The sequence below is a fragment of the Daldinia decipiens genome, assembly GCF_022478715.1.
Source record: "Daldinia decipiens strain CBS 113046 unplaced genomic scaffold F4813scaffold_18, whole genome shotgun sequence".
In the NCBI taxonomy this organism is placed as follows: Eukaryota; Fungi; Ascomycota; class Sordariomycetes; order Xylariales; family Hypoxylaceae; genus Daldinia; species Daldinia decipiens.
The window spans coordinates 69,074-90,628 of NW_026054561.1; the positions used below are offsets into that span (position 1 = coordinate 69,074).

The window sequence follows — 21,555 nt, forward strand, 5'->3', positions numbered from 1 at the left end:
CGTAGTCGTCCTCAACACCCTTGTATTACGAATATTCTATGCGTACCTGATAATCGCGATGCGTCTACCTAGCGTTGCGTATACACAACGTTGCGTTTAGCCAGTGCTGCACTTTATTTATTTCTTCCTATTCTGGTACCTACAATCTTCAGGTAACCAGCCCTTACCCTTTCTGCACACCACATTCATTGCCACCTTTTTTCTTTTTTAATTCCACACTTTACCCATCGTGAAGTGTGCTACCAATACCAATAGAGCACATAGTCAACCATCAACACCTTCATCAATACTTTTTCAACTATCAATATTCTTCCTTCGTTTATGTTCTCTTGTTTTTTTTTCCTATCCTCGTTTCCATTTTTGTTTCTATTCCTACTTAATTCAAGGGTTTCTACTTATTCACAATGACGGGGGCAGGTTCTGTATCCTCGTCTTGTGAGGGACCCTTCCATCTTGAGAAGTATCTACCAGCCTGTGAAGCAGCCAAGGCTCAGGAGATAGAGCAAATTAAGGAATCTCTGCCACCTTGCGCCTCGAAACCTCCTCAAAACGAAGACACCACTCACATTCAGTCTACCCTAACTAAGACGCCATCTCAGAAGCATTTCCTCAGCACCAGCGTTGCAGCACTTGGAAGAAGCAAGGATAAAAGCAGCCATGAGGAGCAGACCGAACTTGGCATCCCGTCGTCCTCATCTCAGGGACGTGGCTACAGGAGACTTTCACAAAATTTGGTAGCCAAATTCAAGGGCCTATTCAATGATGACGAAGTGATGCCTCTCACTAAAGAGAAGATGCGACCGCTGACAGAGAATCCGACTAGCTCCCCCCAGTCTCTAAAGCTACATGAGCCGGTACAGCAATCAAAGGTCGACCTCTCGCGTACTTCTTCATTGAGGAACCTTATCTACGATTTCGATCGATACGGAATGTTGAGAGAAGGTAACGCAACTCAAGTTGACGCATCTAATTCTAATGACCGAAACAACCTAAAGACGGATAAGGGGTTCTTATCGAGTCGGGCTACGATGGACATTATCATAGGACGACACAATACACACAGAGACAGGGAGTTTAACCAAGGGGGCATGCGCAGGATGAACGATCTTGAAAGAGCCCACAACACTCCCAATCTCCTTCAACTTAACAGTCAGGCGGTTGAAGCTGGTTACGAAGACATCTCTGACCGTATGGAATATGATCCAGAGTGGGGAGGATGCATCGGACGCTGGTTAGATGGCATAGCATCAGAACGTCACTTGACACATCAACAGAGTGAATCGTGCCACTCTTCTCTAGTTGGCGATGGGCTAGAATTTAAGGATTTCGACGGTGTTTTCCTATCGTCCGATAATACATCATCTAAACGCGAGTCAATCGATTCTAAGGGATTTACTCAACTCACTATCGAAGACGGCGCAGATGCAGCAGATGCAGCAGATGCAGCAGATGCAACATATCTTCTGTCTAGCCCCACCAACCCTCGTACCTCAGTTAGCACTCGCGCAGATTCTTGGGACTTTGACGAGAATAATTGGTTCCCTGTAGTCATTCCTCAGGAACCGGTTTTTACTCCCCAATCTCAGTCAGAACGATCTAGTTTTTCGTTCCAACAAGACATCGAGCACTGCAATAGAGGCATTTCAGAACCTGGACAAACCGTCGAACAAGCAAATCCCACACATTCGACATCTCTTTCCGACTGGTCGTGCCCCTATTGCGGCTTCTTGAACCTCCCGAGACGAACAGCCTGCATGCAGTGCTGGGAAGAACGTGCAGAACCGCTAGACAACACAAATCATCGCAACCGCCGAGTGACTTTCGCAGAGCCCACGAAATTCGAGGGCAAACACGCTTCAGCCATGAAGGGATACAATGCATCATTGGTTGATGCATCGCTCGTTCCAGAGCCGCTCAATATCAAATCTTGCCTCAAGACAAAGGCTCATCGAGAGTACAAACCCGCCGACAAGAGTACCCAGACTGAGGTTCAGGGCTCTGATGAGCCGGCTTCTCATCAGAACCAGCAGACCAATGCCACCAAAGCTACTACTACGTCTAACGAGGCCGAGCAGACTGCCAACGATATCTTTGAGGAAAGACTGAAGAGAATGGAAGCTATCGTGAACGAGACCAAGGAGAACAACGAGAGCATGCGTCGCATGCTAAAGTCGATGGAGGAAATATGGCAACGGATTTCCGAGGAGCGTAACGCTAAAAACTAAGACATCAGTCGCACAGGAAGCAAGCTACGCCCATATTCACGAATCTGCGAGATGGGCCGGATCACATTTGCGTATGCGTTACATGACTTTGAGGTTGAGAGCTGGAGGATAAGTAGGAGATGATAGGAGACGAGTAGCAAACCACACGGCATAGCAGTAAATGCCGGGAGAAGCCAGTATATGGCGAGATAGCTGGAGCTAACATTGCATAAAAGGGATTCTTCACCCTTTCACACTTGCCTTTCTTGAACATCTAGTTCAATTTGTCTGATCTTGTACAATAGCACGCACGATTGAAAAAAACAACCGAAAACCAAGATTAAGGGGGGAGAGGTCATTAATGTACGTATGTACTTAGATAAGGCCGATAAGAACAAACAATGCACAGACCACTTTGAATTCATTCTAGTGTATGTACCTATGTATAATTCAGGCACGGCCACCCACATGCAGTGAACGATCACCATTGCCAGCTGGCAGCTTTCGGCCACACTAACTTTACCTTAACCTAGAACCTTAGAAGCAACCGCCTATCCTTAAATCGCTGTCATTAAATCGCCGAACCTTAGATTATCAAGTAAACGAATTCGAGTAGAACCAGCAAGAAATCGCCCAATATGGATCCTTACTCGGCAGAAGGCGAGTTAATAAATATTCACAATCATTTCCACCAGGGCCAATACCAAGAAGTCATCGACTTTGACACGTCTGCTCTCTCCTCCGAAAATGCACTACCTGCCCGAGTCCTCGCCCTCCGAGCTCGCATTGCTCTGGGACAAGCAGAAGAAGCAATCGCCGACGTTGAAGGAGAATCGGAGCCTGCGCTAGCAGCAGTGCGCGCCTTAGCCGAGTACAGCCTGGGGAAGACGGATGCGGCCGTTCAAACTATCGAGGAGCTTGCCTCGTCAGCTAGCGATAACCAGACGGTAGAAGTTCTTGGAGGAACGGTCTTGCAAGCTGCTGGCAAATCAGAGGAGGCTCTCGCGCTCTTGTCACAACACTCTGGCAGCCGTATGTTTACTACTCGACAAGCAATGACTATCCGGTCTAGATACTAATAAAGACTTGTCTAGTTGATGCTGTCGCCTTGATTACACAAATCCATCTCCAACAAAACAGGACCGATTTAGCCCTTAAAGAGGTAGCTGCGGCTAGGCGGTGGGCGCAAGATAGTCTACTTGTCAACTTAGCAGAGTCATGGGTTGGCCTCCGATTGGTATGTACTGGATTGAATTGGCCCCTACAACGGCAGAGCTAACGAATGACTTTGTGCTTAGGGAGGAGATAAGTACCAGCAGGCATTTTACGTATTCGAAGAACTCGCACAAGCTCCCTCTACATCCTCGATCGTCTCCCTCGTCTCACAGGCAGTATGCGAGTTACATCTAGGCCGCGTTGAAGAAGCACAAAGTGCTCTCGAGCAAGCCGTGCAGAAGCAACCTGAATACGCTGAAGCCATTGCCAATTTATTGGTTTTGTCGATCATCACCGGCAAGGATGCTTCCGCTGTTTCTGAGCTTACAAGGTATACTTTTTCCAAACTAGCCTGGAAACTCCACGTATGCTAACACAATTTATCTATAGTTCCTTAAAGAAAGCCGCCCCTGAACACACATTCCTAGTCGATCTCGAAGAAAAGAGCGAATCGTTTGACAAGGCGGCCGCTAAGTTTAGTGCAAAGGCGTCAGCTTAAAATAGGAAGGGCGGCTAATATGGGACTTGTCGAATGTTGATATACTAGTAGACCTTGGAGACGAGGTATAAAGAAAAGGCGAAAATGCTTTGGTTACGATACTCTATGAACATGATGAATACCTCATATTGCGTCGTCCTAATATTGGTTACGTGTCGTGGCCACTCCTAATTGCGGGTTTAGAGAGGCACAAGTGATATTCAGCTCAGTCTATGATACATCGATCTCAATAATTATAATTAATCTGGCGATGTTTGGAGATCTTTCCAGATGAGATACTCCGATGTCCACATTTATTGAGAGTAACATAACACAAAGCTATTAGACTGTTTTTGTCACTAAAATCTAGGGTATTACAAAAGAGCAAATATCAGAAACCAACTCAATTTATGTGACATCATCTGTGTTCTGGAGCCGTGGTTTATAAATCATAACGCTTACATCCCAAGAATTTGAGATTATTTAAATGCACGATGACGCTTCTCAGACTATAATATGTGAATGTGCCTTAAAAATGGCATTGCAGAAGATAGGTAGATAACTGCATATAACTGATGCACAAAAGAAAAGGGGGGTAGTCGACCTAAGTTGACACGGTTACTGGGTGACAATATGTAGAAAAGGACGCTAATACAGAATAATACGATAATTATACGGCCCGTAGGGACAAAACACAATACCCCTCATTCACGATGGCGTCCTCGATCTATTGACCGCTCGTGAGATAGATTAATGCTAAGAGCCTCTGGCGATCTCATCATGCCTCAAACTAACCTCGTTTTGGTATAAAACTTCCGCTATCGCTGCGGCGCTAGTGGTCCATCAATCAACATGCTGGAATTATCGTGGGATTCATCCCAAATGCCGCCTATGACGTCACTACATCACTCGGCCCTTCTACAAACGGATTCTTAAAGCCTATTGCTACTAACACATGCTATTTACAGCCAAAACGCAATCGAACATCGTGACTCGTCGGAGCCAAATTTGTTCTAAAAAGCCTGCAAGCTAATGCCATCTACGTATGTGTGAGTGGGTTGTTTATCAAAGTAGCGCTAAAAGAGGCATTGCACTACATAGCACATACATACAAGCCCTTGAGAAGAAGAGATAACACTTACCATTTATGTAAAAGCTTCAGAAGACCATCTGGCAAATAAAAGTTGTGGAAATGCTTTAGGTTAATTGATAAGACATCTTTAGGTACCTAACCTATGTAGTTTAAGTGAAGATCATTCTCTCTTTTGGTAGACTTGCCACCGGTTTCGAAGAGGAATCTAGATTTCGGGAGATGGACATGGAGGCTGATCCGGGACCGCAAAGAACGGGTCTCGACCAATATGTTGTGTATGTAGATAATAGATAATCTTTACAAGGCCGACAAATCAGGCGGGTATGTAGGCCGCGTCGGACGCTTGGCCAGCCCGCCCAGCCCCGTCCACGTCCACGATCTTACAGATTTCTGCACGCCCCTGGTCTATAAACCTGGCTAAGAAATTTTGGATATGCCCGAGTGGACCGGGTGGCGCACAAAATAGGTAACACTGGCTATCTTAGACTATGTCAACGTGCATGCCGATAGGACGATGCCTTCGTTCTCTGCCGAACTGGACCTGTATTCCAAATCAGCACTTGCATGAATCCCCTGTAAGAAATTACAGGTAGGCTTGCATAGTAGGTCGCCGGGTTTGATATGACGATGGCTTCGTTGGACTAAGCCCTCCTGTCTAGTCTCGTCATCGTGAAGGATCCTCTCGTCCCGCCAAAAGTTGTGGGCTAGGCGCTTTCTCTACGATGGCGCACTTTTATATAAATTTGTTGTCTCGTCGTATTTCATGACAAGTTCTTCATTACAAGACAAGACATAGAAACATATCCACCAAGCAATTCACTGTTAACTACTACATTTGTTTCCGTAGTATAGACTCCGGTTTGCATTTCTCTTAGACCATTTAGACTTGAGATCATATACACACATATATATATATCAACATCCAAGATGCCTATCGCACTTACACCACCTCCGGTTCCTCAGGCCAAAACCCTCGGAGATGCCAAGGCTCAATCCACAGACAAGAGAAAGATTATCTGCTTTTCAGGTATGGCACCACGTTTAAACATCGCATTTTGGATTCGAGTCGTTGACTAACATAATAACACCAGACTTTGATGGCACAATCTTTATGCAAGACACCGGACACGTTCTCTTCGATAACCACGGCTGCGGCTCCACGCGAAGAGAGGTGCTAGACGAGCAAATCAAGACCGGCGAGCGATCCTTCCGGGACGTCTCAGAAGAAATGTGGGGATCTCTAAACGTGCCCTTCGAAGACGGCTTCCAAGTCATGGAGAAGTCCCTCGAGATCGACCCGGACTTCCGGAGCTTCCACCAATACTGCCTCAAGAACAACATCCCCTTCAACGTCATCTCCGCCGGCCTCAAGCCCATCTTAAGAAGAGTCCTGGACACGTTCCTGGGAGAAGAGGCCTCGTCGCACATCGACATCGTGGCCAACGAGGCGCACATCTCGGCCGACGGCTCCGAGTGGAAGCCCATCTGGCGCCACGACACAGAGCTCGGCCACGACAAGGCGCAGTCCATCACGGAGGCCCGCAAGGAGGCGGAGACGGCGTGCGACGACGGCACGGTGCCGCTTATCGTGTTCATCGGCGACGGGGTGTCTGATCTGCCGGCGGCGCGGGAGGCGGACGTGCTGTTCGCGCGGCGCGGGCTGCGGCTCGAGGAGTACTGCCAGGAGCACAGCATCCCGTACATCCCCTTCGACACGTTCGCGGACATCCAGCGCGAGATCGAGCGCATCCGGCTCGAGGACGAGAAGAAGACGGGCGGCAAGGGCGTGCCGGTGCGCTTCAACCCCCGCGCTAACCTCTGGCGCAGGGTCTCCAGCAAGAACGCCGTGCCCAGATACGTCGTCATGTCCCCGACTAAGGAGGACAAGATGTTCCTCTGGCCCGAGGCCTTCTCCGAGCTCAAGAAGCCAGAGGTCGAAGTCACCGAGACGTCTATGCCGACGGTCCAGGAGCATGCTCTGCAGCATTCGGTGCGGAGCGCTGCTTAGTTGGGGGGATGGCATATATCATCGTTGGATGTCTTTCTTGGAAGAAGACTATAACTATTGCATATCACGGCGTTCACGTTGGGTTGCTTTTATTTGTTTGGCATGGTTCAGCGATGTGGAGTTACACGATACCGCCTTGCGATAGCACGAGGAAAGGATAGGCGTTTGGGTTAGAACATACATAACATAGCATGGTGAAGCTTGCGGGATACATTTAGATTATCTATCTTAGTTAAAGAGGGTTTTTTTTCTTTCTTATAATAGACGATATTATTATCAGGGAAACTTGAACTGCGGTATTACATAGTGTTTGTTTATTTGTTTGTTTGTTTGTTTGTCGACACAATTAACTGGTATCAGAATACTGATCGCATAGGAGTGGAGGCATGTATGTTGTCTTTACATATTGCATTGCTACCCACCCCTACATCGCATCATGATACACCTACGGGTTGATTTCCTGGTTACGACGTGTGTCATACAAGTCCTAGACACAAATGGCATTACCCAATTAGTGAGATCGAGCCAATAGGAAGCGCAGGAGTAGCTGCTCTGCCCCCAACCTACGACAGCATTCTTTAAACAATCACCGATCAGCTCATTTGACGTCCGCCTAGATTTGATCCTACCTCACGCCAACCCGAGTTAAGCTAAAGATCGGAAAATCGGAACAAAGAGCAGGGGAAAGGTCAGAGAGCTGGAGCATAGCTAATGATGCGCATTCCGAGTTCCGTCATGGTTAAGTTGATGCGTCCTATTGCTGCCTTTTTCTTATTCATGGATATTACATATAGAAGGAGAGCGACGCTATGGTAACAGGAAGGTCAGCGGATCTCACGGCAAATGTTTACGTAGTACTTCACTCTAGTTGCGGTAGACGCGGCATCCTTAATAACAGCCATTACTAGTCGTGCCTCTAGAGCTCTCAGAGTAGCCGGTAATTGTGTATCTTTAGAAATCAAGCCGGGCCTCACTTTACCTCCCCCTACGAAGGCCTTCATCCGGTCCAGTATGCGGAAGGTACCTAGACAGGTAGGCTATACACAGCTACGTGCCGTTGCATTTTCGTCAGTTGGGATCTTCTGGAACGCGGGATCATCGATCGCCGCCGTCCTGCAGCTAAAGAGCTAAAGAGGCACAGCCCTATTGCCAATTCGAGGTACATACAACGGCTGATGACCTCGCGCCTCGAGCTTGTTATTAGTGTAGGTACATCGTTGTTGTGCGTAGGTATGATCTAATATTCGAATATTAGTATCGGTATCGAGTCTTTGTCTAATATTAGCACGGGGTTGACCAACGCCCATCTTCGGATAAAATGCGATAAGTTTTGTTGTTGTACAATACAATACACATCTCCAAAATCCCCCCGGCTCTAAAAGAAGCTTTTCTAGCATGGGGTTGTTCATGCTTATTACCTAGGTTCTAAACCAGATCGAGATGAGTTTCAGTTTTATGATTAACTTCATGTACCTGGTAACTAGACTAGATCCAGCAATTGTAGGTTTATTTTTCTTATTTTATCTAACTACATGTAATTAACAAATAACTAACAAATCTATTTTTATTGTATAGCCACTTTCCGTTCACATTTAGTTCAATATGTATTTCTGCCCCATTATGTACCTATCCTACGGATCCGTACGCGCAAGTAATTCATCGAGATTTAAGTCAACGGGCCTTAAACGTGGGTGCTGTTTCTTGCGTAGGTATTTCATTTAAGGTAGTTAGTGGATCGAGTTCTAGGTATATTAGGTGGCTACATGTACCTATGGTGGCAGTGGAGGCGGGGTGATTGCGAGCGTCAACGGGCTGGACCTCCTGCCCTCAAAGCTCGAAGGTGCCTGGAACAATAGAATTTCGGATGCTTCTCGTACCACACAAACTCGCGACGCGATTGGATTGGATACCAAAATTAAACTACTGCCCCTCCAAAAGAAAACTTGGCAATCAGCTTCAAAAAAACATGTTGAGAATCCATAACAGCTTCTTCTATCCTAGCTTGTTTATTTTTCTTTTTTTAGTCTTAAATATCCAATACATATCATAAAGCCTTACCTTACCTTTACTCATAAACCTTGTGGCATTCGTCTATCAAAGCAAACCAAGTAGGTAATTCCAAACTCAAAAGTGGTAATCTACCAATCTACCAATCTACCACTAACTTACCTAGAGCACCTAGTTCGTCTTGTCCTTAGCTTATCTTACAGCCAACCGCTACATAGTACATACCTAGGCTCTAGCAGCCCTCTTTGACATCATATCGAAACACTAGCGCGTTGAGTCCAGGGCATCACAAGCCCCCAAATGCTGAAGGGGGACCGACCTACTCAACTACCAAGCACCTGGGCACTTCCTGGGCACTTCCAAGACGGGTTCCAGCACAACGTCACCCGCGTTTGCCCCCTTCTTGTTTCTTGGAAATACAACCTTCCATGCTTTATACCTCTACCCTCTTTAGTCCGACTCTCCTGAAAGTCCTCCACCATGGTTCGCATTATCCCTCAACGATTGAAAACCTACACTACTTGTTCTACCAACAATTCCACCGCCAATAGCCGTAGTACGAGTCCTATGCCGTTAAAACTCGATGCCGGTGTTGCGGAGGGACGTAAGGACACGGGTTTGGTCTTAAAGATTATTATACTTCGAGTAAGGACAATGAATCGATAGATAATATCAATTCTAGTCTCGACTACGGATTCTAACCTGCGATGATATAGGCGAGAAATTTAGCTGCTAAAGATCGTGGAGGAACATCCGACCCCGTATGCCAATACCCGTCTTCCTGTTCTCAACTCTAAGAAAAGTAATCCGCGGACATTGCTAATAGTCCGCACTCACTAGTATCTCCAACTGACCTGCGGCGAAACTAAATGTCTTACACATCATATCCCGAAAACGCTGAATCCCGAGTGGAACGTTGTCTGTACTGTACCCATCACTGGCGTAGAGAACCTACTGCTTGATTGCATCTGCTGGGATAAGGATCGCTTTGGCAAAGACTATCTAGGCGAATTCGATCTAGCCCTCGAGGAGATATTCTCCAACGAAAAGACCGAGCAAGAAGCAAAATGGTATCCCCTTAAGAGCAAGAAGCCAGGCAAGAAAAGGAATAATGTCTCCGGAGAGGTTTTGTTACAGTGCACTTTATTCGACTCGACAGACAAGAATGCGACAGATGCTCAGATCTTAGAAAAGCTGCACTCACTTGCTACCGCCTTACCCGAAGCTGCATCCCGCAATGCCACCCCTAACATGACACCCATGCTTGGCCCAACCTCGGCATCCAAGTTTGGCTCATCCCCGTCTCCCCAGTTAAGCCAGAATACCACCGATGGATCCCAGGACGACGACGACGATGACGAGATTCTGGATGATGATGAAACTCCCGAGGATGAAGACCCGAGTAAGCCCGACGCTGTGGAGAAGAGGAAGAGACGGCTTAGGATTAAGGGTTTAAAGCGTAAGAGGAGACAGAATCCTTACGAATTCGTCAACGGCGGTAGTGATGTAGTCGGCTTAATCTTCCTCGAGATTTGCAACATTACCGACCTTCCTCCCGAATCAAACTTCACGAAAACTAGCTTCGATATGGATCCCTTCGTTGTTGCATCTTTAGGCAAAAAAACTTATCGTACGCGAGTGGTTCGGCATAATCTGAATCCCGTGTTTAATGAGAAGATGCTCTTTCACGTGCTGAACCACGAACAATCATACTCGTTTGCTTTCACGGTTATCGATCGCGACAAATATTCCGGGAATGACTTCATTGCCTCGACCTCCTTTCCCTTACAGGAACTCATCGAAAAGAGCCCTAAAGCCAATCCCGAAACTGGATTGTATGACTTGAAGGAACCAGCCGAGTACGTCCCGGTCCAGAAATCAAGGCTCGCGAGACTCGGCCTCTCGAGGTCGTCTTCAACACAGAGCTTGGGCAAAAGTAGGCCGGTGTTGCCCAAGAACCCCAGTATGACTTCGGCAACATCCCAGGAACAGGTCGAGCCAAAGGCAGCACCTACATCCATTCCAAACCCCGGATTACTTCAACCAGAGCAAGTGCCGAACCTCAATAGCGGAAACGGAAATGGAAACGGCGAGGGCAGTGAGTTTGACGACACTGATTTCAATGTCTTCACAATCCCCTTGAAGATGAAAAATCTAGAAAAGTGGGAGGCTAAGCACAGCCCGACGCTGAACATCCGCGCCAAGTATATGCCGTATCCTGCTTTAAGACAACAGTTCTGGCGGGCTATGTTGCGACAGTACGACGCAGATGAAAGTGGCGAGATTAGCAAAGTCGAATTGACTACTATGCTCGACACGCTTGGCTCGACTCTGCGAGAATCAACCATCGACAGGTTTTTCCAACGATTCCCTCATAAGGCAGGGAACGGGGAACAAGAACTCACGATGGACGAGGCTGTCATATGTTTGGAAGATCAACTAGATGCCAAGAGCAAATCGGCTCCGGTGACTGACAAGTTGAAGAACATGTTACCCGACGCAGAAAAGGTGAAGAATTTTCTAAACCCATCAAGCCACACTGGCAGTGCTACGCCTTCGGAGGAGGGGTCTTTTATTCTCAGTGCAGAAGACTCGACCGCTCAAGGCATTACACCTGGAACATCAACTATTGTTGTCCCTGATCTCAGTACATCTGGAGAAGAGGGCGATGCGCTGGATAAAGATGATCTAAATATTGACCGTGGCGAGGAACATGTAGTCGAAATTCGAGAGTGTCCAATCTGCCACCAGCCTCGTCTCAACAAGCGGAAAGATGCTGATATCATTACCCACATTGCTACATGCGCCAGCCAGGACTGGCGCCAGGTCAATTCACTGATGATGGGCGGGTTTGTCACGGCAAGCCAAGCGCAAAGAAAGTGGTATTCTAAAGTCATCACCAAGATTTCTTATGGTGGTTATAAACTTGGCGCCAACTCAGCAAACATCCTGGTACAGGACCGCCTAACTGGACAGATTAACGAGGAAAAGATGAGCGTTTATGTACGACTGGGGATCCGATTACTCTATAAGGGATTGAAGTCCAAGGATATGGAGAACAAGCGAAGTGAGTGCTCATGCTGATATAACATAGAAACTGTCGCTAATAACGCTCTAGTCCGTAAACTTCTAAAGAGTCTAAGTATCAAGCAAGGCAAAAAATACGACGACCCTGCTTCGAAGGCCCAGATTCCAGGTTTCGTCCAATTCCACCAATTAGACATGTCCGAGGTCTTACTCCCCGTTGAGGAATTTAAGAACTTCAATGAATTCTTTTATCGCGCACTCAAGCCAAACGCCCGGCCTTGCTCAGCTCCAGACAATCCTCACATTATTGTGTCGCCGGCCGACTGTCGATCTGTTGTCTTCAATAGTATCGATTCTGCGACCAACATCTGGATCAAGGGTCGCGAATTCTCCATAAAGCGACTACTCGGTGACGCGTACCCGGAAGACGCTAAGCGCTATGAGAATGGTGCATTGGGTATCTTCCGTCTAGCTCCCCAAGACTACCACCGGTTTCACATTCCTGTGGATGGAATTCTCCGCAAACCTAAACTCATCGCTGGCGAGTACTATACCGTCAACCCTATGGCAATCCGGTCCGCGCTCGATGTATACGGCGAGAATGTTCGTGTCATTTGTCCTATCGACACTGAACTATTTGGACGGGTTATGGTTATCTGCGTCGGTGCCATGATGGTTGGCAGCACAGTAATTACCCGAAAGGATAGGGAAGAAGTGAAACGAGCTGAGGAGCTTGGGTATTTCAAGTTTGGTGGCAGCACAATTGTGACACTATTTGAACCCGGCACGATGATGTTCGATGACGACCTTGTGGACAACTCAAACAGCGCCCTGGAAACACTGGTATGATACTTACCCCTCTTAAGCAATGCAAGACTAAATATTGACATACATGCAGATTCGAGCCGGCATGTCGGTTGGGCATTCCCCACAGGTACCTCAGTTTACACCAGACATGCCCAAGGATGAGAAAGACGTTACGGAGGCGGAGAGGGCGGAAGCCCATCGCCGTATCCGTGGTGGTGGTGACAGCCCAGATGAAGTACCTTTACCATAGGAAAACACTCCGTGACAGCTAAGACGGGAAAGGCATTGCATACAGGCGGCGTTATACCATATAAGCGACGGCTTTTTCCGAAGATTGAATTCCATTGGGTGGATAGACGAGACATTGAGCATGGGATCGGGGGAACTTGCAGCATCTGTCTATCAGAAAAGTGGGCATATAGCAACGAAGAGGGGAAAAGGGGTTTGAAAAGCGAGGGGCAATGCAGTTGCTAGCGTTCGTCACACGTTTAGCTAGGGGAGTAAGCGCAAGCAGACAGTATTATTGTACATGCAGTCAGATACGGCTATGTAGTTATAGCTAGTGTTACGGGGTGATGGTTCGATATCTGACAGGAGGATAACCACAGCCCCGTCGTTGTCCTATTCATAGGCTTCAACGCTTAACGTCAACAGTGGCTTATAAGTCAAGGCGTATATCACGATACGATGTTTTTACCGAGTACGATACAAGGTGTCCTCTTGGAATGGGTATCGTCAACCCTAGTTTGGATATAAGAGGGGGTTCGTAACTAATTAGGTAAATAGTTAAGACGAATAAGACGAATGGGTACGAATAACACACCGATATTTCCATTTTTGTAGATGCGGTCAAGAAGTCGGTATGCAATGAAAAGCTTCCACGTGCATAGAAGGCGGGATGGATTGCGGGGCGGGAATTGGGATGAAAGATGTTATTTGCTGTTAGTTGCGATAATTTGGTTCCACGAGACATAACCCCTGTCGGTACGGAGGTAGGTACCTGCGTGCCGGGTAACGGTCATGTACGGTACCTAAAAGTATCTAACGGCTAACAGGGTAGGTTACAGGGTAGGTTAGCCTGTTAGCCCGTTAGCCTGTTAGAACTTAGGTCACTTAAAGTTTTGTTTACTTTGGACCCCGCATAGCAACAAGATGCCATTTTCAAAGAAAAACATTGCAAACTTAAGGAATGCCGCGGTATTAACAAATAAACCCACAGAGGTAGACCCTTAGAGCTATTTTGTACACTAGCTGGGCTCCAGTCGCGAGTGGCCCAGCTTTTACGTCTACCACAAGATTTCTTTTCTTTGCGACTTCTGCTTCAATTGTGTAAAAGGGGGAAATAGGTGAACGGGAGTATTGATTGATTGATTGATTGATTGAAATTGTCAAATTTATACAAACATAAAAATATCAATCTGCAACAACCCGCATACTACCAATGAAGACAACTCCGAAAACGAATACCGCATCTTTCGTGGCTTACTCCTGTTCTTAGTCCGATACTGGACGGCAACAGCAGATCCTGAACGGGATCAGATCAAAGGGGGAGAAAGAATTAAGAAGGAGGGAAAAAAGAGACAGGAACAAGACAAGATGGTCGACCCAGATAACCTCCGCACGGCATCGCTGTATATCAATAATCAGCTCCTATCACGCGGCCTTCTTCGTGATGGCCACAATATCAACTTTGCAGATCCGGAGTTCGGTGATGGAGGAGTGCAAGGCACGATGAGCAAGGTCATGAGCGTTATCAATGACCTCATCCTAAGGCGCGACGTATGTATATCCTCTCTCATACTCTACTATGACTACCCAATCAGGGGCAAGTCTATGGACATTATATTGTCCTGGTCTTCAATGACAACAAAGAGATAGACAATATGCTAATATGTTTTCTATACGATAGCGCGATGCTGAGAGCCGAGAGTCGTTATCTACAGCCCTTCGGACACTACGGGCTGATTCGCAGCGGCAAACGACCGAACTCGCACGACAAACGGAAAAACTATCCGACGCTCAACGAAGGCTTGATTCTGCAGAAGCTACAGAGCGTGCCCTCCGTACCCAGCTCAAGATTACGGATCAGAACATCCACCGCCTTAAAGACGAAGCCATCAAGATGAAGACTATCGTGGCACAGGCGCGCGCTGCATGTGCTAATGAAATCCGTAAACGAGACCGCCAGATCGACGGCCTGAAGAAGGCCGTGGCAGATGCTGGTAGAGTAAGAGGCGGCGGCAAGAGCAGGGATGTCCTATACATCACCGTGGTAGGGGAAGTCGGCGGCGAGGAGCGTGGAGTGCCTGCTGGTGCAACAGAGGCTGAAGGTTACAGCTTACGCTTAGAGACAAACGAATTCCTCACACAACTAGCAAGAGGTCTTAGCGAGGAAAACGAAGGGCTACTCGCCCTGGTTAGACGTGTAGTCGACAGGCTGCGCGAGATGAGTGGGCTAGAACGTGGTTCGGAGAATCTGAATGGAACCGCATTTGACTATCGCTCAGACAATAATAACGCGGATGTACTGGTAATGGCATCTCAAAAGAGCGCCGATGAGCTCGCATCAGAGTTGGAAGAGATCATGGAGCATCTCAGGACGATATTAACGAATCCTTCCTTCGTGCCGATCGAAGAGGTTGAGATACGCGAGGAGGCTATCACTCGCCTACGCGCCGGTCTAGAAACAATGGAGTCCCGCTGGAAGGACGCAGTCCATATGATTGACGGTTGGCGGAAACGAATGGTGTCAAGCGGCAAGTCAGTCGACATGGAAGACCTGCAGATGAGCCTCCGACTTAGTCCCGTTAGGGTCAGGGACGTCGAGGAGACAGCAGATATCGTACCTCTGAGACTCTCCTGTGTCCAGGAGGAGGAAGGAGAAGAGGAAGAAGAACAAGAACAAGAACAAGAAGAGGAAGAGGAAGAGTATGGTGAAGAAGACAGTCTCGAAGCACAGGAAGAAATTCAAGAGGACCCACGGCAGTTAAGGTCTCCAAGCCCGATCGAGTCGCTACATCTAATCCCGACACAAGGATGCCGAGTCGCAGAGAATGAAGAAAACGATTCCGACTCGGGTTCTAGCAGCATCTTCCAGGATGATATAGACATAGACGAGCTGGACGCCGAGGAACCAAACGTCCAAGTCCTTCAGGAATCTACATATGCGAACTCGATGGATTCGCCTCCTCTCCCTATGCCACCCCAACTAAGCCCACTCAAGGACTCATATTCGGCAGGCAATAAAGGGTACTCCGAACGTGATTTTGCGTATCGCAAGCATGCAGATTTCACGACCATTATAGAAGAAAACACATGGGAATTGGCAGAGGAGGAGGAGGAAGAGGAAGAGCAAGGGCCGCCTCCGCCACCACATGCCACCAAACCCCAGTCTCCTAGGTCTCCCAAGTCTCCGCATCAGCAGAAGAAGTCAGTATCATACAAAAACTCCCCGCCATGGCAAGACCAATCTCGACCTAGCTCAACCGCCTCATATGAGAGTCCCCTGTTCGGTAAATCCGGAGAGAGACCGTCACAGTCTGATCCTTCCCGCAAACTATTTTCGAAGCCCACCCCGAATCTAGGGAAGCAATTATACACCAAATCTCAGCCAGAGCCGGGTGGCGCAAACTTTCAGGCTTCTAATAAGTCATCGAAGAGGCCAACTTCATCGCCAGACCCATTAGCAGCAGATATAAAACGAACCAACTCGGATCCTATCAACCCGCCGTCGCGTCAGCAGCCCTCGTCGAAATCTATTCGTCAAGTACCTGCTACGACACAGTCGCAACCCTTATCCTCATCTTCTTCCGCCTCTTCCTTGAAATCTGCGGCCAACATAACGGAACGACCGCAACAACCCACTGTTGCACGCCCACGCTCGCCAGTTCGTAGTAACCAAGCTACCAATACTACTACGAATACGTCCTCACGCCTTCCTCGACCTAATAGCACCAATCCGCCTGCGCAACAGAGCCCCCTAACTATGGCCACCATCGCCGCGAAGCTAGCGGCCTCAGAACGCGAAGCCGATGCTGCTCGTGTTAGGGCTAAGCTGAGGGCCGTCCGGTCTGGAGGTCAGAGACGGAACCCGGCTCTCCGGGCTCCTGCTACAGTCGCTCCCGGGTCGCCTCCCCGGGAAACAAAAGCCAACAAAGTTGAAGCTAAGCAAGAGGAAAACGACCTTGCCTCAGTAGACCCCGTCAAGAAGGACAAGGACTTAGCTCAACCTCGTTCCCGAGGTGGGACGCCGGCACGAAGACTAAACCCTACAGCAGAAGTCGATGAAGTTGACGAGCTGGCGGGATCAGTTAGAACTCGAGACAAGGAGCAGAACAATGGTAGCAGCCCACTCAAATCCACCAGCGGTAGCCCTCTCAAACTTGTAAAGCGAAGACGCGACCGAAGCGAGCGCCATACGAGTAAAGTCGCGTCTCGCCGACGGAGCACGCTAAGTCCCTGGGAGTTGGATGCTCTCATTCAGGGGTCAGGTGCCGGGGTGGACTGTAACTAAATAAAAACGACTACACGATATCTACCCCAACCTACTTTATAACGACCTATATGTATCAAAGTATGATGATATAGGTAGCATGAGGTCTGCTAGAAAGCCCAACATTGGGCTCGCGGTCTTGTTTTATTGAAGCAGAAAATGATTACGAACGTTATGGATTGTTATGCAAAAGGGAAAACAAGAAGGAAGTAACGAATAAATGAATGAAATAGTATGTCTAGTGGGCATAATAATTTAAGATCCGGAAGCTCAAAGCGAAAGGAAAAATTGGTGTTGGGGAAGGGAGGTTGGATATTCAGGGTGCCAAGGCGGAATATCATCATGTCACGAAGATCACGCACGAAATTTTTTGAGCAAAGCTCCATCTGGCAAGTCTCCATGGGCGGGAGGATTGGGCGAGACTACATATATGCCGTGGATGCTACGACTTACTACAGAACTGACGGCGGGTAAAGCTGGTCGTTCGCTTACTACAGTATTTACTTTGTCTTATACCAATGAATGAAAGTATGATTAGCTATTTTATGACTTTGAGATGATGATTATGATGATATATGTTGGATGTTTTGCCTACCTAGTCGGTCGTTGTACTTTAGTAAGAAGCTCGACAACCCAAGGCGGGAATGGGAATTCGTCGTCCATTGCCTCTTCATAATAGATCCCGCCAACGCGTGGTGGCGATGGCACATCGAGGTCCGACAATACATTTGGATCAGGTAAATCCGGCTCAACATACACAATAGATAGACACAAGTGTAGACAAGAGTAGCGAAGTCTACAGAAGACAAAGAAGAAGAAAAAGGGAACAAGGCCGTTTGTTATCAGAGCAGGAATTGTTATAAAGCATGTTGCCTAGCAACGCAATAAAATAGCGTCACACAGAGCACGGCAACCCGCTGCTTCGACGCGTCGACCCCTTGCTTTTCTATACAGTATGCAAAGCTTCGTTAGGGAAGAGAGAATAGCTCGTACGGTAGGAGATTAACGTCCTATCATTTTTTTTTTTCAATTAATATTAACGCGCAAGAGCACAACTGCAAATCGTAACTGGTCATGCATGGATGAACTCTTCGCAAGAAGCGGGTATCTGAAGCGTGCTATTAAACAGAGCAGAAATAATGCAAAGAGGCTATCCTAGCCCATGCCAATACTGTGGGTATTCCGTGACATACTCTATGTCGACGCCGTCAAAAACATGACCCTCCTGTGCAAGTGTTCGTTCGCGATTCTACCGAATAGATCACGCACGCATGCCCTATACTTCCCTTTTCATACCCTCAACTAAAATGAACCATATTTCTACCGAACGTAAAATCGGACACTACGGTAGCTCGGTGTTTGAGAATTGTAAATGATCGTTGAAGAAGCGTTGTCGATCAGGGTGCATCGACGGCAGGTGAGGCGGCGGCCTACTGATAACCTGAGCATTATAATGAGTAGCAGCCCACTCCTGAAGGTCCGCCTTCGACTGCTTCGCTCGATGGTATATTATCTTAACCCCGCGTTGGATGAACTTTGCGAGTAAAGCATCCGAAAACTGCTCATTAGAGATATCAATACTGCGCAGATTAGGAAAGCGACTGACAAGCGTGAGTAGCCCCTCGTCGCACTGCTTGTACTGGCAAAGATTTTCCACGGTTAGTCCTGTAATGCTGAGGTATGTGAGACTTTCGCTTCTAAACCAGTCCGGAATCACAATTTTGAAGAGGCTTCCGAATAGCATGTGCACGGGGAATGGTCGGATGTCAAGCTCTCGCAGAGTACCCGATTCTATGCTAGGTCGAACAATTGTTTCGAATTCAGAGGTAGTGAGGGGTGTGTGTAGTAGTATCGACAATCTCTCAAGTCGACGAAGCTGGGGAAGGACTAAAGGTCCAACATAGATAGTTAGCAGCCATGGGGCTTGATGGTTGCCTGTGACCATAGGAGGGTAACACGTACTGAAGCGTGACTGAACAGACCGGCCCTCGAAATGTAGCTCACGCATATGTTCGTTGTAACCACCTTCCACGTCACCTTCACCAACGCCAGTACACAAACGAGCACAATTTCCAATAAATATGTTTTGCAGTTTTGGCCATTTGGCCATTAGCAGCTTAGACGAGTACGTGAGATTGTCGATCCAGGCCTCTTCCACGTTAGGAGCCAACTCTATGATGCCACGCTACATATGATTAGAATCGTGAAGAAGTCTTCGCAACAAAACGAACCTACCAAGTTGGGGACAGGGTCTACACGCAATTCGTAATTCGGATATGCGAGTCGAACAACTTTCAGCTTTTCAAGTTTTACCCAACCAGGATACCATGGCACCTGATCAGATGCCACTCTGGCACAGTGCGGAAGTTCGAAGACGGAGAGCTCTTCCAGCGAGCTCCCGCATGCAGTTATCAGTTGCTCTAAAACTTGAGGTCGTGGCCGTACTCCGTAACCCAAGGAGAGGTTAATGAGCTGTGGGAGCCGTAATTTTGGGGGCAATGATTCCAATTCAAAAGAACCTCGCGGCTCTCGGAGTTTAAGTACCTTGAGTTGCTGAGAGATTTCCATAACTTGTGAAAACTTACACCATTGCAAGAAGTGGGACAGGCCATCGATAGACAACTCTCTAAGAGCATTCTTGCCGTATTTGTTGTATGCTTTGAAGGTAGGTAGCATTCTTCGAATGCCAGGATGAGTTCGTTGGGTGAGCTTGTATGTCTGGACATGCCACAAGTCTCTAAGAGTGTTTGATTTGGTCAAGATATTGTTCCAAGCCTTAGAAACTCTCAAACAACGACTATTCATCGTGTCAGCAGGAAGTAAGAGAAGAAGCAGATTGCCGGGGCACCTTACCATAAGGTCTTGAAGTCAAGAAACTCAAATGTCATACGAACAAGCTCGATAGGAAACTTCGTGATAGGATCAAACGCGGCTAAAGTAGCTACCCTATCTCTCTGAGCTCGCAACTTCTATTCAATAGTTAGGGGGTATCCAGGGGTAACACAGCACGTATACGCACAGGCAACAAAGAATGATCAGGGTTCTTTCTCTCCACAAGTTCAATGCCTTGCCTATACATGTGGTACGCAAGGGTTTGCTTGCTTTTCAGGCGAAGTATTTTACCAAGACGCAGATAGACCTAAGATGGGTTAATAAACTTGCCGATTTCATCAGAAAGCCAGCATACCTTGGGTTCCCTCGGGGCGAGGTTAACCATACCCACGGCGAGGTTAAGACACTTGTCTAACTTGAACAACATCTCGTATGTAGCGATAAGCGAGTCAAGGGCGCGAATATGAACTTGCTTATCACAACGTTTGGAACGGGGCGTCAGGGTTGAAAGGACTTCCTTTAATTGGTTGTTTTCAATGCCCGTCAAGATATCTTCGTTGGAGTCTAATAGCATCCCGCCATGGATTTGACAGCTGCAAGAGCTTATAGCCTAGTAACGTAAGCGTGTGTAGGCATTCGGGTAAATAAATAAGATATGACAAACCTTCTGGAATAGTTTCGCTGCAGCTTCGTAGTCCTCCTGCGCATACAGTTCCAACCCCTTCTTAAGGACGGAGGAGCCCGCTGCCTCTCGGGCTGGCGCAGAGCCCTCAGAACTTCCCATTTTAAAGGGAAGTTGAAGTTTATCAAACTGTGTCGCGGAAATGGGTTTCGTCGATACAGAACGAAATACCGATTAGAAGTGCAAGGGGAATCGGCGCATCGTCAAATTCAACGTTTTATTAGGTAAAAGCTGCCGATTATGTGGCGCATTTGCACTAGGCGCCAAGAAAGAAGCATGTGTGAAAGTAAAAGACTGTTTAGGTTTAAGGGAAATGTTGCGACGCCGATGGAAAATAGACGGAAGTCAATAGACGCGGTTTAGATAAGTGAAGCAGCCACGCCGGAGACGCGTTAAGTGCAGTTGCATTAGTGGGGAATATGTCAGGGTAAATTTGAATAAGGTTTGGTGGTTTGGCGGGGTAGCGGTGTTACTATTAGCATACTATGTACCTACATTATAGGTAGGTACCTATGAACCTCACTTACATGTAGCCTCTTGTATAGAATACATGCCTAATGTACACATAAAATATACAACTTCTAATATAAATAGACCCTTTTAAGTGGATGAGATTTTAGGTTTGTCTCTCAGTTTTATCTTTTACATGTATACAGCCCTTAAAATTAGAGTCAAAATCAATTACGACGTATCCGTATAACCCAGATAAA

At 47.4% G+C, this 21,555-nt stretch overlaps 6 protein-coding genes across 6 annotated transcripts; 5 read left to right on the forward strand and 1 right to left on the reverse strand.

Annotated features, from left to right (window-relative positions):
* Positions 1-404: 404 nt before the first annotated feature.
* F4813DRAFT_396443 (uncharacterized protein) lies at positions 405-2,533 on the forward strand (the record flags this gene model as incomplete). Its single annotated transcript, XM_049247824.1, has 1 exon — positions 405-2,533. One exon carries the CDS (start codon positions 405-407, stop codon positions 2,223-2,225), a length of 1,821 nt encoding a protein of 606 aa, XP_049099162.1. The 3' UTR covers positions 2,226-2,533.
* Positions 2,534-2,700: 167 nt separating this feature from the next.
* Positions 2,701-4,536, forward strand: F4813DRAFT_360620 (coatomer epsilon subunit-domain-containing protein). The gene is made up of 4 exons (XM_049243431.1): positions 2,701-3,236; positions 3,299-3,441; positions 3,503-3,750; positions 3,810-4,536. The coding sequence occupies exons 1-4, from the start codon at positions 2,843-2,845 to the stop codon at positions 3,916-3,918; spliced, it is 894 nt and encodes a 297-aa protein (XP_049099163.1). The 5' UTR covers positions 2,701-2,842; the 3' UTR covers positions 3,919-4,536.
* A 1,214-nt stretch (positions 4,537-5,750) lies between these two features.
* F4813DRAFT_82436 (HAD-like domain-containing protein) lies at positions 5,751-7,331 on the forward strand. Its single transcript, XM_049248937.1, has 2 exons — positions 5,751-6,017; positions 6,082-7,331. Exons 1-2 carry the CDS (start codon positions 5,918-5,920, stop codon positions 6,996-6,998), a joined length of 1,017 nt encoding a protein of 338 aa, XP_049099164.1. The 5' UTR covers positions 5,751-5,917; the 3' UTR covers positions 6,999-7,331.
* Positions 7,332-9,299: 1,968 nt separating this feature from the next.
* Positions 9,300-13,293, forward strand: F4813DRAFT_82430 (phosphatidylserine decarboxylase-domain-containing protein). Its single transcript, XM_049248935.1, has 5 exons — positions 9,300-9,650; positions 9,722-9,766; positions 9,846-12,072; positions 12,124-12,875; positions 12,931-13,293. Exons 1-5 carry the CDS (start codon positions 9,486-9,488, stop codon positions 13,087-13,089), a joined length of 3,348 nt encoding a protein of 1,115 aa, XP_049099165.1. The 5' UTR covers positions 9,300-9,485; the 3' UTR covers positions 13,090-13,293.
* An 831-nt stretch (positions 13,294-14,124) lies between these two features.
* F4813DRAFT_82432 (Afadin and alpha-actinin-binding-domain-containing protein) lies at positions 14,125-17,459 on the forward strand. Its single transcript, XM_049248936.1, has 2 exons — positions 14,125-14,618; positions 14,749-17,459. Exons 1-2 carry the CDS (start codon positions 14,436-14,438, stop codon positions 17,350-17,352), a joined length of 2,787 nt encoding a protein of 928 aa, XP_049099166.1. The 5' UTR covers positions 14,125-14,435; the 3' UTR covers positions 17,353-17,459.
* Positions 17,460-18,326: 867 nt separating this feature from the next.
* On the reverse strand, positions 18,327-21,219 carry F4813DRAFT_360641 (uncharacterized protein). Its single transcript, XM_049243432.1, has 7 exons — positions 20,828-21,219; positions 20,519-20,773; positions 20,351-20,470; positions 20,185-20,300; positions 19,567-20,128; positions 19,294-19,516; positions 18,327-19,218 (listed from the first exon to the last, which is right to left on the reverse strand). Exons 1-7 carry the CDS (start codon positions 20,945-20,947, stop codon positions 18,674-18,676), a joined length of 1,941 nt encoding a protein of 646 aa, XP_049099167.1. The 5' UTR covers positions 20,948-21,219; the 3' UTR covers positions 18,327-18,673.
* Positions 21,220-21,555: the final 336 nt, after the last annotated feature.

What these genes read in the sequence shown, in the direction of transcription:
- F4813DRAFT_360620 (XM_049243431.1), top strand. Translation starts at nt 2,843, where the DNA reads ATGGATCCTTACTCGGCAGAAGGCGAGTTAATAAATATTCACAATCAT. An exon ending in GTCACAACACTCTGGCAGCC is followed by an intron (nt 3,237 to 3,298) that starts GTATGTTTACTA and finishes AGACTTGTCTAG; the next exon opens with TTGATGCTGTCGCCTTGATT. An exon ending in CATGGGTTGGCCTCCGATTG is followed by an intron (nt 3,442 to 3,502) that starts GTATGTACTGGA and finishes CTTTGTGCTTAG; the next exon opens with GGAGGAGATAAGTACCAGCA.
- F4813DRAFT_82436 (XM_049248937.1), top strand. Translation starts at nt 5,918, where the DNA reads ATGCCTATCGCACTTACACCACCTCCGGTTCCTCAGGCCAAAACCCTC. An exon ending in AAAGATTATCTGCTTTTCAG is followed by an intron (nt 6,018 to 6,081) that starts GTATGGCACCAC and finishes TAATAACACCAG; the next exon opens with ACTTTGATGGCACAATCTTT.
- F4813DRAFT_82430 (XM_049248935.1), top strand. Translation starts at nt 9,486, where the DNA reads ATGGTTCGCATTATCCCTCAACGATTGAAAACCTACACTACTTGTTCT. An exon ending in GTGGAGGAACATCCGACCCC is followed by an intron (nt 9,767 to 9,845) that starts GTATGCCAATAC and finishes CGCACTCACTAG; the next exon opens with TATCTCCAACTGACCTGCGG. An exon ending in GGATATGGAGAACAAGCGAA is followed by an intron (nt 12,073 to 12,123) that starts GTGAGTGCTCAT and finishes ATAACGCTCTAG; the next exon opens with TCCGTAAACTTCTAAAGAGT.
- F4813DRAFT_82432 (XM_049248936.1), top strand. Translation starts at nt 14,436, where the DNA reads ATGGTCGACCCAGATAACCTCCGCACGGCATCGCTGTATATCAATAAT. An exon ending in ACCTCATCCTAAGGCGCGAC is followed by an intron (nt 14,619 to 14,748) that starts GTATGTATATCC and finishes TCTATACGATAG; the next exon opens with CGCGATGCTGAGAGCCGAGA.
- F4813DRAFT_360641 (XM_049243432.1), bottom strand. Translation starts at nt 20,947, where the DNA reads ATGGGAAGTTCTGAGGGCTCTGCGCCAGCCCGAGAGGCAGCGGGCTCC. An exon ending in TCGCCCCGAGGGAACCCAAG is followed by an intron (nt 20,471 to 20,518) that starts GTATGCTGGCTT and finishes AACCCATCTTAG; the next exon opens with GTCTATCTGCGTCTTGGTAA. An exon ending in CTTGACTTCAAGACCTTATG is followed by an intron (nt 20,129 to 20,184) that starts GTAAGGTGCCCC and finishes CACGATGAATAG; the next exon opens with TCGTTGTTTGAGAGTTTCTA.